General features: G+C 40.5%; 2 protein-coding genes across 5 annotated transcripts in view; one reads left to right on the top strand and one right to left on the bottom strand.

Annotated features, from left to right (window-relative positions):
- Nucleotides 1-4,188, bottom strand: part of ECD (ecdysoneless cell cycle regulator) — a 31,698-nt gene extending 27,510 nt beyond the window's left edge. For both annotated transcript variants that reach the window (XM_059662400.1, XM_059662401.1), the window contains exons 1-2: nucleotides 3,940-4,188; nucleotides 592-709 (exon numbers count right to left, since the gene is read on the bottom strand). In XM_059662400.1, coding sequence (XP_059518383.1) covers nucleotides 592-709; nucleotides 3,940-4,144 — 323 coding nt within the window. In that variant the 5' untranslated portion in view covers nucleotides 4,145-4,188. The remainder of the gene's footprint in view (nucleotides 1-591; nucleotides 710-3,939) is intronic.
- A 1,649-nt stretch (nucleotides 4,189-5,837) lies between these two features.
- Nucleotides 5,838-14,618, top strand: part of FAM149B1 (family with sequence similarity 149 member B1) — a 44,704-nt gene continuing 35,923 nt past the window's right edge. For 2 of the 3 annotated variants that reach the window (XM_059662403.1, XM_059662402.1), the window contains exons 1-3: nucleotides 5,838-6,049; nucleotides 11,115-11,219; nucleotides 11,709-11,838. In XM_059662403.1, the coding sequence (XP_059518386.1) occupies nucleotides 5,985-6,049; nucleotides 11,115-11,219; nucleotides 11,709-11,838 (300 nt within the window). In that variant the 5' untranslated portion in view covers nucleotides 5,838-5,984. Of the gene's footprint in view, nucleotides 6,094-11,114; nucleotides 11,220-11,708; nucleotides 11,839-14,618 lie in introns of all 3 variants that reach the window. The other variant, XM_059662404.1, reaches the window with a different exon arrangement.

Here is a 14,618-nt window from a genome sequence, read left to right as displayed (position 1 = left end):
TAAGTGGGTGAAACGCCCTCTGCTGGTACAACTCGGCCATTACAGAGAACTATCAGTTCCCATTTTTTAAAACTGAATTAGAATTTACTTGGCTATCTACCCAATTGTTCACTGATATCTCTTTGAATTTCTTACACATATAATTTCTCAAACAAATGTTTAGCTATGGTCTAATAGACAAAGACATGGTAAAGATGTATGTGAAATATGTGGGACATGTATGTGTATATGGAATTATTTTTAAAGATCTACAAGAAATCGAATGATGATTACTTCTGAGAAATCAAAGCAGTACACCCTTTGTATTGTTTAAATTTTGTTTAGCATGTGTATTTGTTGTTTCATGAGAATTAAAAAAAGAAAAGAAAACCTAAAACAAGTGGGTTTTGTTTGAAATATTTTGGAAGGTGAACTCTCCATTGATACTTTCATTCTTCCTCGAGCAAAGGAAGTCACAAAAGGAAAGAAAGAAAACACAGAAATCATTTTAAAAATCATCCCAAATCTGTAAAATTTCTACCAGACCACAGAAAAAAATTTACTAAATGGATAAAAATGTCATAGTTTACAAGAATAAAATAACTATAATACCTTGCTACCAATTCTGGAAATTCCTTTGTAATTTGCTTTACTATATAAACAATAAACCATTCATCCTCAATGTTATCCCCAAACTTTGTCATGCCAAACATATGAGCAGGAACACCTCCTAAAAACAAGAGAAAAGTAATCATATAAACAAATTAATTTGCCAGTGCAGATAAAAATACAAAGAATCACTCAATTAAACGAACATTCCTTGGTTGTGCTCTGGGTACTATACTAGGATCTGGGGTTGCAATCCCCAGCTCCTTGTATCTGAATAAGATACAAGAAGCCTATTCTTGAGGAGCTGAGGGTCCCAACAACGATAGACAACCAAGTCATCTCAAAACAAGACGATAAACAGAGGTATGCACTGAGGACTATGGGAACATAAAGGGTGTGATATCTGAGTTATGCTCATCAGAGGAATGACCAGAAAGAAGTAGGCTTTCCAGAAAGACAGAATAGTATGTGCAAAGGCACAGCGGCTCTGCGAATATTAGGTAGCTAGATTTGGATGGGACAGAATTTTTACTAGTAAACAAGCATCCAATTATATGTAGAAATTAAACAACATACTCTTTTTAAAATATATATATTTTTATTGATTTCAGAGAGGAGGGGAGAAAGAGAGAGAGATGGAAACATCAATGATGGTAGAGAATCATTGATCAACTGACTCCTACATGCCCTACACTGGGGATCAAGCCTGCAAACCCGGGCCTGTGCCCTGACTGGCAATCGAACTGTGACCTCCTGGTTTATAGGTCTACGCTCAACCCCTGAGCCATGCCGGCCATAAACAACATATGGGTCAAAGAAAAAATCATAAGAGAATTTAGAAAATATCTTGAAGAAATAAAAACAAAAACTCAACATACCAAAACTTATGAGATTTGGTGAAAACACTGCTAAAAGAGTGTATAGTTATAAAAGATCTCAAATCAACAACCTAACTTTACACCTTAAGGAACTAGAAAAGAACAAACTAAATCCTAAGCTAGCAGAAGGAAGGAAATAATAAAGATAGAGCAGAGATTTAAAAAAAAAAAATAGATAACAAAAACACAGAAAAAAAATCAACATAAACTGAGTTGGTTTGTTAGAAAGATCAACAAAATTGACAAAATGTTAGTTAGATTAACTAAAATAAAAGAGAGAAGACTCAAAAATGAAAGAGGGGCTATTATCACCTATTTCACAGAAATAAAAAGGACCATAAGAGAACACTATGAATGATTTTATATCAACAAATTGGATAACTTAGAAGAAAAGGGTAAATTCCTAGAAACACACAATCTATCTAGACTGGTCGAGAAGAAAGAGAAAATCTAAATAGACCTAAAACTCGTAAGAAAATTGAATCAGTAATCAAAATTTCCCAACAACAAAAAAATGCCCAGGACTAAATGACTTCACTGGAGAATTCTACCAACCATATAAAAAAGAATTAACATCAACACTCCTCAAACACTTACCAAAAAACTGAAGAGGAGCAAATACTCCCAAACTCATTTTATGAGGCCAGCATTACTCTAATACCAGACAAAAGACAATATAAGAAAACTAGGACCAATATCCCTGGTGAATATTGATGCAGAAATCCTCATCAAAATACTAGCAACCTGAATTCAGTAACACCAGGACCATGTGGAACATAATCCTGAAATGCAAGGATGGTTCAACATATGAAAATCAATCAATGCAATATAGCACATTAACGGAATGAGACCAAACAAGTGCATGGTGGAGTGTCTCAAAAGCTGCCGTGGCAAAAAACAGGTGGGAAGAAGAGCCCAGTCAACTCTTCTTATCCTCACCCCAGACCTCCCAAGTTTAAGCTAGAGAAACTCCAATTAGGGTATCTATCTCTATCTATCTGATGTATTAAACTTGAATTTGAACTTCATCCAGAAGCAATGTGGAGCTGTTCAAAACGTTAGGTAGGTGAGTCACATGATCAAATTAGTGTTCTTCAAAAGTAAATTTAACAGTATGAGGAAACTGGAGATGCCTAAACTGGAGAGGTTAGGTGGCTAACACAATCTTCCAGATGAAGAGATAAAAAGGGCCTATACAGCCCTAGCTGGTTTGGCTCAGTGGACAGAGCGTCGGCCTGCAGACTGAAGGGTAGCAGGTTCAATTCCGGCCAAGGGCACATGCCCAGGTTGCGGGCTCAATCCCCAGTGTGGGGTGTGCAAGAGGCAGCTGATCAATGATTCTCTCTCAGCATTGATGTATCTATCTCTCTTTCCTTCTCCCTTCCCCTCTGAAATCAATAAACTATCTACATCTATATCTATATCTATATCTATATCTATATCTATTTATATCTATATCTATATCTATATATTTTTTTTTAAGGGGCCTATACTGTAGCCAAACAGATGTAGAGAAGGGGTCACATTTTAGGAGAATTCACTCTAGGACTTAGTCCCTGACTGAACATGGTGAAGTGAGGAATTGAGTATGATTTTGAATGACTACCTAACTTGGATAACGAGGTAGATAGCAAAGCCATCATGCAAGATGAGAAAACACTGAGATGAGAAAATCATAAAAATGATTTTCTAGAAAAAAGAGTTGGTTTTGCATGTGCTGCACTAACGTGACAGTGTTCTTGCCAATAAATACATGTATTTCAGTGAATAGGAATTCAATAAAATTAACAGTAAAGAAGACATCTGACAACCAATTGAGAGCCAGGCTTATGGTCTCACAAGATGCCATGCTCCTGATCGGAAACAAGACCTCAGACAAGTCACTGTATAAGGAGAGCCTGGTCACCAATCCACGATTCACTTTTGTAAAGCTAAAGAAGTCATAGGGCAAAGAGCCATATTTGGCTAGAGGTCAGATCTCAACAACCAACAACACAGGGAAGACAATGAAAAATCTCAAAATGCTTCCGAGTGGCAAATAATGGTTATAAAGCCCAATTATTTCTCTTTATAAGCCAAGCAGAGCTACTCTTATCACTACCAAAACAACCTTATAAAACAAGGCGGCCTACTAATCACACCATCAAGAGTGAGAAATACAGAGTAACAGCTAAAGATGCCTGAATTTGTTTAGTATAGGTACCTAGATACATTATGGCATAGAAAAGTAAAGCTTAAAGAATAGCCCCACGTTTAATAATGTTGCTTAGTTCCTAAGGTAGTGACTATCAGAATGTTTTCATCAGTATGAATGAAAAAAAAATTTAAGGGCTTAACTTAATATAGGCAAGCATCACTAATCTAAATCTCCTGACAACACTGAACAAACTGTGGGCTATTATATGTCACTGTTCTCAGAATGACCTTAAAAGCCACCATATCCAATCAAAGTAAGTAAAAGAGCCTTCCTTACCTTTCTCAGGTTTGTATTTGAGATTGAAAGGCTGATTCTGCCAGATATAATGGACCAGCATAGGTGCAAACTGGGTCATTATTCTCTCAATATACTTCTGAAGAATCTCCTTGTGTTCTTCTGCATCCCTTGGTCCATCTGGTATCAGGAACAGGCGGTACTCCACAGCATCTTCCACTGTAGCGAGCTTCATATTCTCCTCCATTCTTCTTTGAAAACTACATTTAAAGTTTCAATAATATAAACCATCTAGAACAATGTAGAAGTAATATACCATTCCCTGAATTATTTTAGGTGATTCCATTAACATTGTTTCCCAAAATTCAAAAATAATCCACATACCATCATCATGATTTTTGTCTTGATCATTTATCAAATATAATAACACTTATTTAATGTGCTTTCAATGACCGTTTTGTACTTAAAATTATGTTCTTTACACTTAAAATTATGTTACAGGAACTTGTGATATAATACAATGAATGGGCTCTAACCGGGTTGGCTCAGTGGGTAGAGGTCTGCCTGCGGACTCAAGGGTCCCAGGTTCGATTCTGGTCAAGGGCATGTACCTTGGTTGTGGGCACATACCCAGTGGGGAGTGTGCAGGAGGCAGCTGATCGATGTTTCTCTCTCATCGATGTTTCTAACTCTCTATTCCTCTCCCTTCCTCTCTGTAAAAAATCAATAAAATATATATTTTTAAAAATACAATGAATGGAAATCCAGTATCATATTCCCAAATTATGTAAGAACAAAATAAAAAAATATTTGCCCTTGTAGTTGCAGTGGCGTGTGTAACACGCACAGTTTGAGAACACTGCACTAACGTCTTGTTTAAATACTATCCAAAGTTGCAGCTCTGCCACTAAATTAGTTGTCATCTTGGGCACTATCTCTTTCTGGGGCTTTTTCTTTCATTGTAGAATTAAATTGTTACTCTACCATCTCTAGAATCCTGCCCCAATTTAACTTTTTAATATTTAAACCCTCAGAAAAGCAATTTGCCTTACTCTGCAGGATTTTGATATTTCTCTTTTATAAACACTGTGTATGACACAGGGGAATTAAAAACTACAAAACGTTCATGTCTTATCCCAAAACAATCTGCCCATGGTTCTTGACCCTACAACTACCTCTCCAAAATGTGCCCCTTTTTCAGGTCTCAGGGGGGCACAGCTCTGTCATACCAGGAGGTGGTAGACATCTCTTTATCTTCTAAGAGTTCCCATTACAAACAAAAGTAGTAGTTTATCACTGCTGCCGGGCGATGCTTTGTAAACAATGGCACAGCCCTGGATGGCCCACGTGACCCGATTTTTATATCTCCTCGGCTTTCTCTCGGACTAATATGAGATGGAGAGGAACCTCATCTTCTCTCCACGCCCTTTCACCGCGCGGGCTGTCCAAATCCTCACCTGGCCTTTCCGCCCAGAGGGGCAGACAGTATTTCCACCCACCTAACCACCCATGGAGCCAAGCACACCTGATGATGAAGAGCTCCGTGTCAGACCAGGAGGGGCTTGGAGGTCACGCGAGCTAAGCCCTCGCTGTACAGATGGCAACGCCGGGAGCACAGAAAAGAGAAGCGTCCCTCCTTGCGTCTGACAAAATGAAGGCAATTCCTCTGACGGTTGAGGGCCTCTCCGACGCGTCTCTGCTGCGGCACCTTCCCTCGGCCGCCCCTCCCACCGCGTGAGCTGGTCGGGAGCCGGGAACAGCCAGCCGCCGCCAAAGCCTGGCCCCTAGGCTCAGCCCAGACACGCGTGTGGGACCCGAGGCCCGCTCAGCGCCGGAACCCCGGCGTCGTCACCGCTGCGCTCGGACGGGAGCCTTAGGCGGGTGCGCGATGCCTCCGTCACTTCCGCCCCCGCGGGAAGTAGGGAGGACGGAAGATCGGGGAGGTGAGGAGTCTGAGGAGGCGGCGGTCCGGAGTCTAGGCGACGGGGCGTGACGGGGCTGGAAGGTGGCGGGAGGGGGCCGGGCAGGAGCCGGCCGGAGGGCCCGGCCTGGAGGCCCCCACCCTGGCGTGCCCGTGCCGGCCGCGAATGAGGAGGCGGCGGAGGATGATCTCCAGATACACTCGGAAGGCGGTGCCGCAGAGCTTGGAGCTGTGAGTGATGCTCGGCCATCCCCGCCGCGGCCAGGGGAGGCGAGGTGGGGCGCCGGCGCTCCGGGGCCCTTCGTGACCAGCCCCTCGCTCCTTTCCTTCCCAGGCGGGAGGAAGGAAGTTTTCTTCGGCGTTCTGTCCTTCCCGCCTGGCTGGACTTTGTCCCTTCCGTGCCCATTTCCAGCTAAGAGAGTGTCACCGTGCTGTCCCAGGGCCTGGCCCCCTTGGGCGGCGTTTCCAGAGCTCGGGTCCCCTAAGGCTTTGGCGGTTTCGGCAGCTTCACGCCGCACTGTCCTGGCCACTGACCACCCAGGAAGTTGTTAGTCGCTGACTGTTAGAGTAAAGGTGAACATATCCAGTGCCGGGCACCGTGCAAAGATGCCTACATGTACTTGCTCACTTAATCCGACCCAACAGGCATAGCAGGTGGGGACTGTAATTTTGCATTCTACATGTAAAGACCCCAGTTTAAAGACTGTGCGCAGCCTGAAAGTGGTGGAGCTGAAGTCACACCCGGTGTCCACCGGATTCTGCAGCCTGTGGTCATAGCCATTACACATACTGCCTCTCCATCGCTACAGTTGAGCATCTGAATCCATAAGGATCAGTTCGCTTTGAGACTTGTTAAATTTTATTTGTAAATGTTTATTGTTGAAAGTATTACATATGTCCCCCTTATTCCCGCAGTGACCCCTTCTAGCCGCCCTCCCCCACCGCCATTTCGGGATGATACTCTAACAACTGAGCCAGTGCCAGTCAGAATATATCTTTAAAAATTATATGCATTTTTCTCTGTAACCACAATGCTGTTATCAAATTTAATATTTTTGGTATTATCTAAGTGTCAATCCATAATCCACTTTCTCTGACAGACTGAAAAAGGTCTTAAGTTTCTATTTTATAACTGGAATCCATATTTCTGACCCCTACCACTATTTCAAAGACAAATTTTTAGTTGTAGGATCACTGAATAAAAGAAGTACCAATAGCTCTACACAAGTCCATCCCCACCATTTAGAAATAATTTAAAGTACAAGCTCCACTAACTGGGCCCTTACTTTTATATTTGTATACAAAAAAAACAAAAAAGGTACAGTTCACTAAAATCTCAAACTATTCAATTGTTCTGAGAAGCCTCAGAGCCAGACTACTTGGGTGTGAGTCCTGGCTCCATCACTTACTAGCAGCCCTAAGACTTAAGCAGGTTACTTAATCCCTCTGTGCCTAGTTTCCTTTCCTGGGAAATAAGAGTATTAGAGATTTATAATACACATTTGCATATAAAAGGCCCTGGGAAGACCTCTTGTAAAGAAACCTGTGTAACTTGGTTTAACCTATCATGTTTCCTAAATTTATTTGACTAAAGAATTTTGTGGGGCCCTAACCAGTTTGGCTCAGTGGATAGAGCGTCGGCCTGCGGACTGAAAGGTCCCAGGTTTGATTCCGGTCAAGGGCATGTACCTTGGTTGCAGACACATCCTCAGTGGGAGGTGTGCAGGAGGCAGCTGCTCGATGTTTCTCTCTATTGATGCTTCTAACTCTCTATCCCTCTCCCTTCCTCTCTGTAAAAAAACAATAAAATATATTTTTTTAAAAAGAATTTTGTGGAGAAGGAAAGTCTACTATAGATGATTAGGATTGAAATATATAATTAACCCCATAGTTTATTCTCATGCACACATTGAGCTCTACAGCAGCACTGTCCAATCTATATATATAAAAGCCTATGCAGAAACCGGTTTGGCTCAGTGGATGGAGTGTTGGCCTGTAGACTGAAAGGTCCCAGGTTCGATTCCAGTCAAGGGCATGTACCTGGGTTGCAGGCACATCCCCAGTGGGAGATGAGCAGGAGGCAGTTGCTCGATGTTTCTCTCTCATCGATGTTTCTAACTCTCTATCTCTCTCCCTTCCTCTCTGTAAAAAATCAATAAAATATATTAAAAAAAAAAAAAAAAGCCTAAGTGACCGAACAACTGGTCTACTGGTCATGATGATGCACACTGACCACCAGGGGGCAGATGCTCAACGCAGGAGCTTCCCCCTGGTGGTCAGTGTGCTCCCACAGTGGGAACGCTGCTTAGCTGACCTACTCGTCCATCCTAGTGGCCCACCAGCCTGGCGGCAGCCACTCACTCCCTTAGTAGTCCTGCAGGTCCAAGCTCTAGAGAACGGGCCAGGCACCGACAGGCTGGCACCGCTGGCATGATCCCAATAACACCGCTGGCCTCCTGGAAGTCAGCCTTGGGCACCACGGCCACTTCCCTTCCCTATATGCTCTGCAAGGAAGAAATGATGTAAAAGTGGCTACCAGGTGGCTCCCGACAACCAGCACAAACATCAGCGGGACAGATCTGGATCTTGGGCCGGCAAGGGCATCCCACAGCCTGCCTGGAAGGCCGATAGCATCCCAACCCCGCCCCCCCTCGGGACGGGCACCAAAGGCAGGGCTCTCCTGATCGGGACTGACTGGGCACGAGCCTGCAGCGGGGCTGGGATGAGTCGGAGCAGTAGGCAGGAGCGGCAGGCAGCGTTGGACTGTGGGTTTTGGCCCAATCCCCACAGGCCACCCAAGGGACCCCACGCATACACGAATTCATGCACCGGGCCTCTAGCAGGAATATAATACAAGTCACATATGTAATTTTAAATTTCAGGTAGTCACATAAAAACAAAAAAACCAAAAAACTAGAAACAGGTGAAATTAAAGTTTTTATTTTGAAATAATTATAGCCTCACAGGAAGTTATAAAAATAGTACATAGAGTTCCATGAACCCTTCCTTCACCCAGCTTTGCCTAATGATGACATCTCATATAACTACTAGAGGCCTGGTGCATGGATTCGTGCACTGGTGCGGTCCCTCGGCCTGGCCTGTGCCCTCTCACAATCCAGGACCCCTCAGGGGCTGTTGGACTGCCGGTTTTGGCCTGATCCCAGGCCAGGCCAAGGGACCCCACCAGAGCACAAATCTGGTGCATCTCTGGTTAATCTCTTCCCGCCCTTCCCCCTCCCCCTTCCCTCTGAGATTCATCAGTCTGTTCCATGTTTCCATGCCTGTGCATTGAGCATCTGCCCCCTGGTGTTCAAGTGTTCATATCATAGCTAACAGTTGAACGGTCACTTAGGCTTTTATGTATGTGTGTGTGTGTGTGTGTGTGTATATATATATATATATATATATATATATATATATATATATATATAAAAATAACGGTCACTTAGGCTTTTATATATATAGATAATATAATTTCAAAGCCTGGCATTGGTACAGTACTATTGGACCATATTCCTTAACACATTGCAGATGGATGGATCACAAGAATTCTCACTTCATGTTACACAGTGTTTTACAAAGTATCATACTTTAAAAAGATATTAGCTTGTAAGAACATGTAATAAATAGCTTCAAAATGCAATGGGTATTTAATTTTAAAGCGTGCCTTTAACATTTATGTAAAACATTTTTTGTACTCATTCAATAGAAACTTATCTGGCACTGGGTAAAGCTAGCAATAAAACTATTGGTCCACAATGTGTTAATTCACTTTTCACCAGTTTTTATGTCCACTCCTTTGTGTGTGTATGTTTGTTTAGTCTCATATACCAATTTGTGTAACCACCTGTAAAATCAAGATAGAGAGATATTTCATTACCACCAAGGAACAGTTTTGTGTATCACCTTCTAGTCATATCCACTCCTTTCTCCATCTCCTGATAACTAATCTTTTCCCAGCCCCTGTAGTTTTGTAATTTGTGGATGTTACATGAATGGAATCATACAGTGTGTGACCTTTGGGATTGGCTTTTTCCACTAAGCATGATCCCCTTGAAGTCCATCCAAGTTGTTGCACGTATCAATAATTGACTTCTCTTTCTTTCCTTTTTTTTTTCTTTCTGGATCATATTCCGTTGTGGATATACCAGAGTTTAACCCTTCACCCATCTAAAGACATTTCAGTTATATTAAAATTATAATGTGAATATTTATATACATATTTTTGTGTGAACATAAGTTTTCATTTCTCTGGGATCAATGCCCAAGAATGCAATGGCCAGGTCTTATAATAAATGCATATGCTAGTTTTATAAGAAAACAAAACTATTGCAAAGTGGCTGTACCATTTCACATTCCCCACCAGCAGTATATGAGAGACACATCCAGTTTCTCCACATCCTCACCTGTATTTTGTGTTATCACCATATTTTATTTTAGCTGTGTGGTTGTGTGGTTATACCTTATTATATTTTAAATTTACTGTGAAATTGTTGTGTGGTTATACCTTATTATATTTTAAATTTACTGTGAAATTAATTTTTTTTATATTTTATTGATTTTCCACAGAGAGGAAGGGAGAGGGATAGAGAGTTAGAAACATCGATGGGACAGAAACATCGATCAGCTGCCTCCTGAACACCCCCTACTGGGGATGTGCCCACAACCAAGGTACATGCCCTTGACCAGAATCAAACCTGGGACCTTTGAGTCCGCAGGCCCACGCTCTATCCACTGAGCCAAACCGGTCAGGGCTTTTTTTATTTTTATTTTTTTAAGTTTTTATTGATTTCAGAAAGGAAGGTAGAGAGAGAGAGATGGAAATATCAATGATGAGAGAGAATCATTGATTGGCTGCCTCCTGCACGCCCCACACTGAGGATCCAACCCACAACCCAGGCATGTGCTCTATGACTGGAATCGAACCCAGGACCCTTCAGTCTGCAGGCTGATACTTTATCCACTGAGCCAAACCAGCTAGGGTGAAATTAATTTTAATAATATATTTTGTTTAACTCACATCCAAAACACTATCACTTTAACATATAATCAAGATAAAATGATTAGTGAGATACTGTATATTCTGGTACTAAGAGTTCAAAATCCTGTGTGTTTATACTTAAAATGCATCTGTGCATCTCATTTCTGAGTAACCACATTTTAACTGCTAGTGGCTAATGTATTGGACAATGCATTTCCAGAGCAGCAAGAAGTAGTTGACCAACTTCTAGACTAAGTTTCTGACAGGTATATTTTTTGTTTGTAGGAAATATAACTTTCTTTTTATCTTTCACAGGAAAGGAATAACAAAATATGCTCTTAATCATCATCCCCTTCCAGAGCAGCTAGATGAGATTTCTTCTACCAATGACAGCCATGAAAAAGATACAAGTTCCCAAAGGTAGTAACACAATGTGTATTTGTTTGTTTTTATACTTGATAATGGCAAAGGTTTTGTTTTTTTAGCTTAGGATTGGTATCAAGCCTTGTACTAATGAAACAACAAATTTCAGAGTCTTTGTCTTTAAAATGGCATTGAATTCTGCATCACCAGGTTGTTGTGAGGGTAAAAGGGGATTAATATTTGTAAATGTTTCTTGGTAAACTGTGAAAGTGACAAGTTCAGATATTACCAGTATTTCTGAAATGTCTTTAGTTGTCAAAGGTACATGTTACAGGTGTAATGTTAAAGTATTCATTATAAACTGTGACTAGAAGAATTATGTACAATGACTGCCATCAATTCTATAGGAATTAGGACTTTTTCTAGTGTTTAAATTTCAAGTTCTTCACTGATTTTTTGCTTCTTTGGATACATTTGTACATATGCTTATCACATAATTGCTGAGTAGTTAATGTTTTCTCTCTTCCTTCCAAATTCTGCCTTTAGTGAGTCTGACATCACACAAGAATCACCTTTTACATCAACTGACACTGGGGATTCAAGGTCTGCTTTTCCAAGTTATACAGGCACAGGGATCTCTACTGAAGGCAGCTCGGACTTCTCCTGGGGATATGGTGTGAGTTTTATGTTATTGGTCTGAGGGAGCACTTGGGAGATTATTCTGGGAGTTAGGATTTATCAGTATTTTTCATTCCTTCACTCTCCTCCATTGTTTCTTTACATTTTAATGCTTAACTTTACCATACTTTATAACATTTGTAAAGAAGCATAATCTTCACCCTCTCGGTGTATGTTTTATTTTATAGATATAGTAGTTGATTTTTAGGTCTGCTTACGTAAACAACTGTGGGTTAGTATGGATCTGGGCCTGTATTTACTCCTTTGCTGTGCTCAGGTCACTAATGTGTCTCTCCACCAATGTAACACTAATTTTACTTTGTTTAAAATGTTTTTGAAAGTTTATTATTCAGCCATTATATATTGTTAAATGAAAAAGAGCAGGTTAAAAGAATTTTTATAGTTCTAATTTTATATATTTTTTTCTTATATATATTAAAGGACTAAAGATATTTCTCAAAATGTTATTCATTTCTTATTAATTGGGTGTTGAGATTTACTTACTTCTTCATTTATTTATTTATGGCTATCTCCCATTGTAAAATATTATTTTTAAAAGATCAGCAATTTTTTAAAAATTTAAGACAAATTTTATACACGTCTATCACCTTGATGCAATAGGTATTTTTTTTCTGTATCCTCTTTCAATCTATATTTAATTTGGCCTAGCCATAATCATGGTGTACATACAATGTTATGCTCTATTTTTCACTTAATATTTTGTAAGTACTTTTACACAATACGGACTTTATACTATATTGTTGTCAGCAACCTGCTTCCTTTGCAAAATGTCTGCTAAATGTTAAAACCTATTATCACCATGAATTATTTTCCAGGCATTTTAATTTAGATGTATATATACTTTCTTTACATAGTTATACGATATGTGCATCCTAGTGGTCTAGTTTCTCATTCTCCATTATTTCATATAAGTATTTTATTTTATTTTTTCCATATCTGTCAGTTTGAATAGTTATATAACATTTCCTTGTTTTAATGTATCATAATTGAGTTTTCCCTCATTACTGATACTTAGGTTTTCAGTTTTTCTTTATTTATTCAACAAGTATTGAGCACATTTCCTAGCAGATATGTACTTGGGGATATGGGACAATAGAACTCTAAGAAGATGAAAGGGTGCTGAAATAGAACATTATAAGGGTGATTCACTTTATTTCATTTTTTTAGGTTTCAATATATGCATTTTTTTAATCCTTAACTGAGAATATTTTTCCCCATTGTTTTTGGTTTTTTTAGATTGAGGGGAAGGGAGAGAGAGGAGAGAGAAAGAGAAACATTGATTGGTTGCCTCCTGCACATGCCCCAACAGAGGCCAGGGACAAACCTGCAACCAAGGTGCATGCCCTTGGCTGAGAATCAAACCAGAGACCCTGCGGTCCATGGGCTGATGCTGTAACTGGTGAGCAAAACCGGCCAGGGTGGATTTCAATATTTTATTCAAGTTTTAAGTGATGTTAATTACAACATTTGAAAGGGAGGATCTAATTCCACACCAAATGGAAGACTCTAAAATGTACCCGTCAGCCTTAGCTGGTTTGGCTAGTGGTTAGAGCTCTAGCCTACAGACTGAAGGGTCTCAGGTTTGATTCTGGTCAAGGAGGGCACGTACCTCGGTTGCAGGCTTGATCATACCCTACCGTCCACCCTCCCTCCTTGAGGCAACCAATCAATGTATCTTTGTCACATTGATGTTTCTCTCTCTCTCTTTCTCTCTCTCTCCCCTTCCCTTCCACTCTCTCTCTCAAAAAACAATGGAAAAAATATCCTCGGTTGAGGATTAACAAAATAAAATAAAATAAAATGTACCCATTAAATTGCTAAAAAATAAACTGAGTAGTGAGACTGTAACAGAAGTCTAACTTAGGTTTCAAGTGTTGTCACCATGTTGTTACAGTCACCGAGATTCTTCCCAGCTTGCATCTGGAGCTTTTAGAAGCTATTTCATATACTCTGGTGCAAAAGCAAAAAAACACAACATGAGAGGGAATTGAGTCCTGAATTACTGGCTTCATTACATCCGCCTTCTCCACCCCAAAATGTCACAAAAGAAACAACTACCAATACCTGCAGACTACTTTTGGTGTAAAAGAAGTGATGGACGGGGGTGGAAACAGCTCATGAAGATGTCTTAAAACGTTCCTTCAGATTAATTTGTACACACCATCGAACAGTGAGCCTCTCTCAGGTAAGGTAGGAAATCATGGTTCAGGTCTCAGGAAGTCACAAGAAGCAATACAAATTTCCAAAATGCTTACAAAAATCAGCTTCCACTTCTAGCCATTTCTAGATAAAGAAACCTGGCATATCTAGAGAGACTGCCAAGTTCCTGCGAGGGAGATTCACTTTACATAGGGTTATCTGGTAGAGTAGATAGGAGATTCTCATAGAGAAAGCTCTAGGTTCAGGTGGTTTCACTATGGAATTATATAGTTATAGAAGAAATCAGTTACACAAAATTTTTCTGATAAATAGGAGCATTTTCAATTCACTTTATGAGCCCAGCATAAGCCCTAGCCAGTTTGGCTCAGTGGACAGAGTGTCAGCCTACAGACTGAAAGATCCCAGTTTGATTCCAACCGAGGGCACATGCCCAGGTTGGGGCTCCATCCCCAGTAGGGAGCGTGCAGGAGGCAGCTGATCAGTGATTCTCTCTCATCACTGATGTTTCTGTCTCTCCTCCCTTCCTCTCTGAAATCAATAAAAATGCATTAAAAAAAAATGAACCCAGCATAATATTGATGCCCAAACCTGACAAAG

The sequence above is a fragment of the Myotis daubentonii genome, chromosome 13, assembly GCF_963259705.1.
Source record: "Myotis daubentonii chromosome 13, mMyoDau2.1, whole genome shotgun sequence".
NCBI lineage: Eukaryota > Metazoa > Chordata > Mammalia > Chiroptera > Vespertilionidae > Myotis > Myotis daubentonii.
Note: the sequence above shows the minus strand (reverse complement) of the source record. Positions and strands in the feature narration are given on the sequence as shown.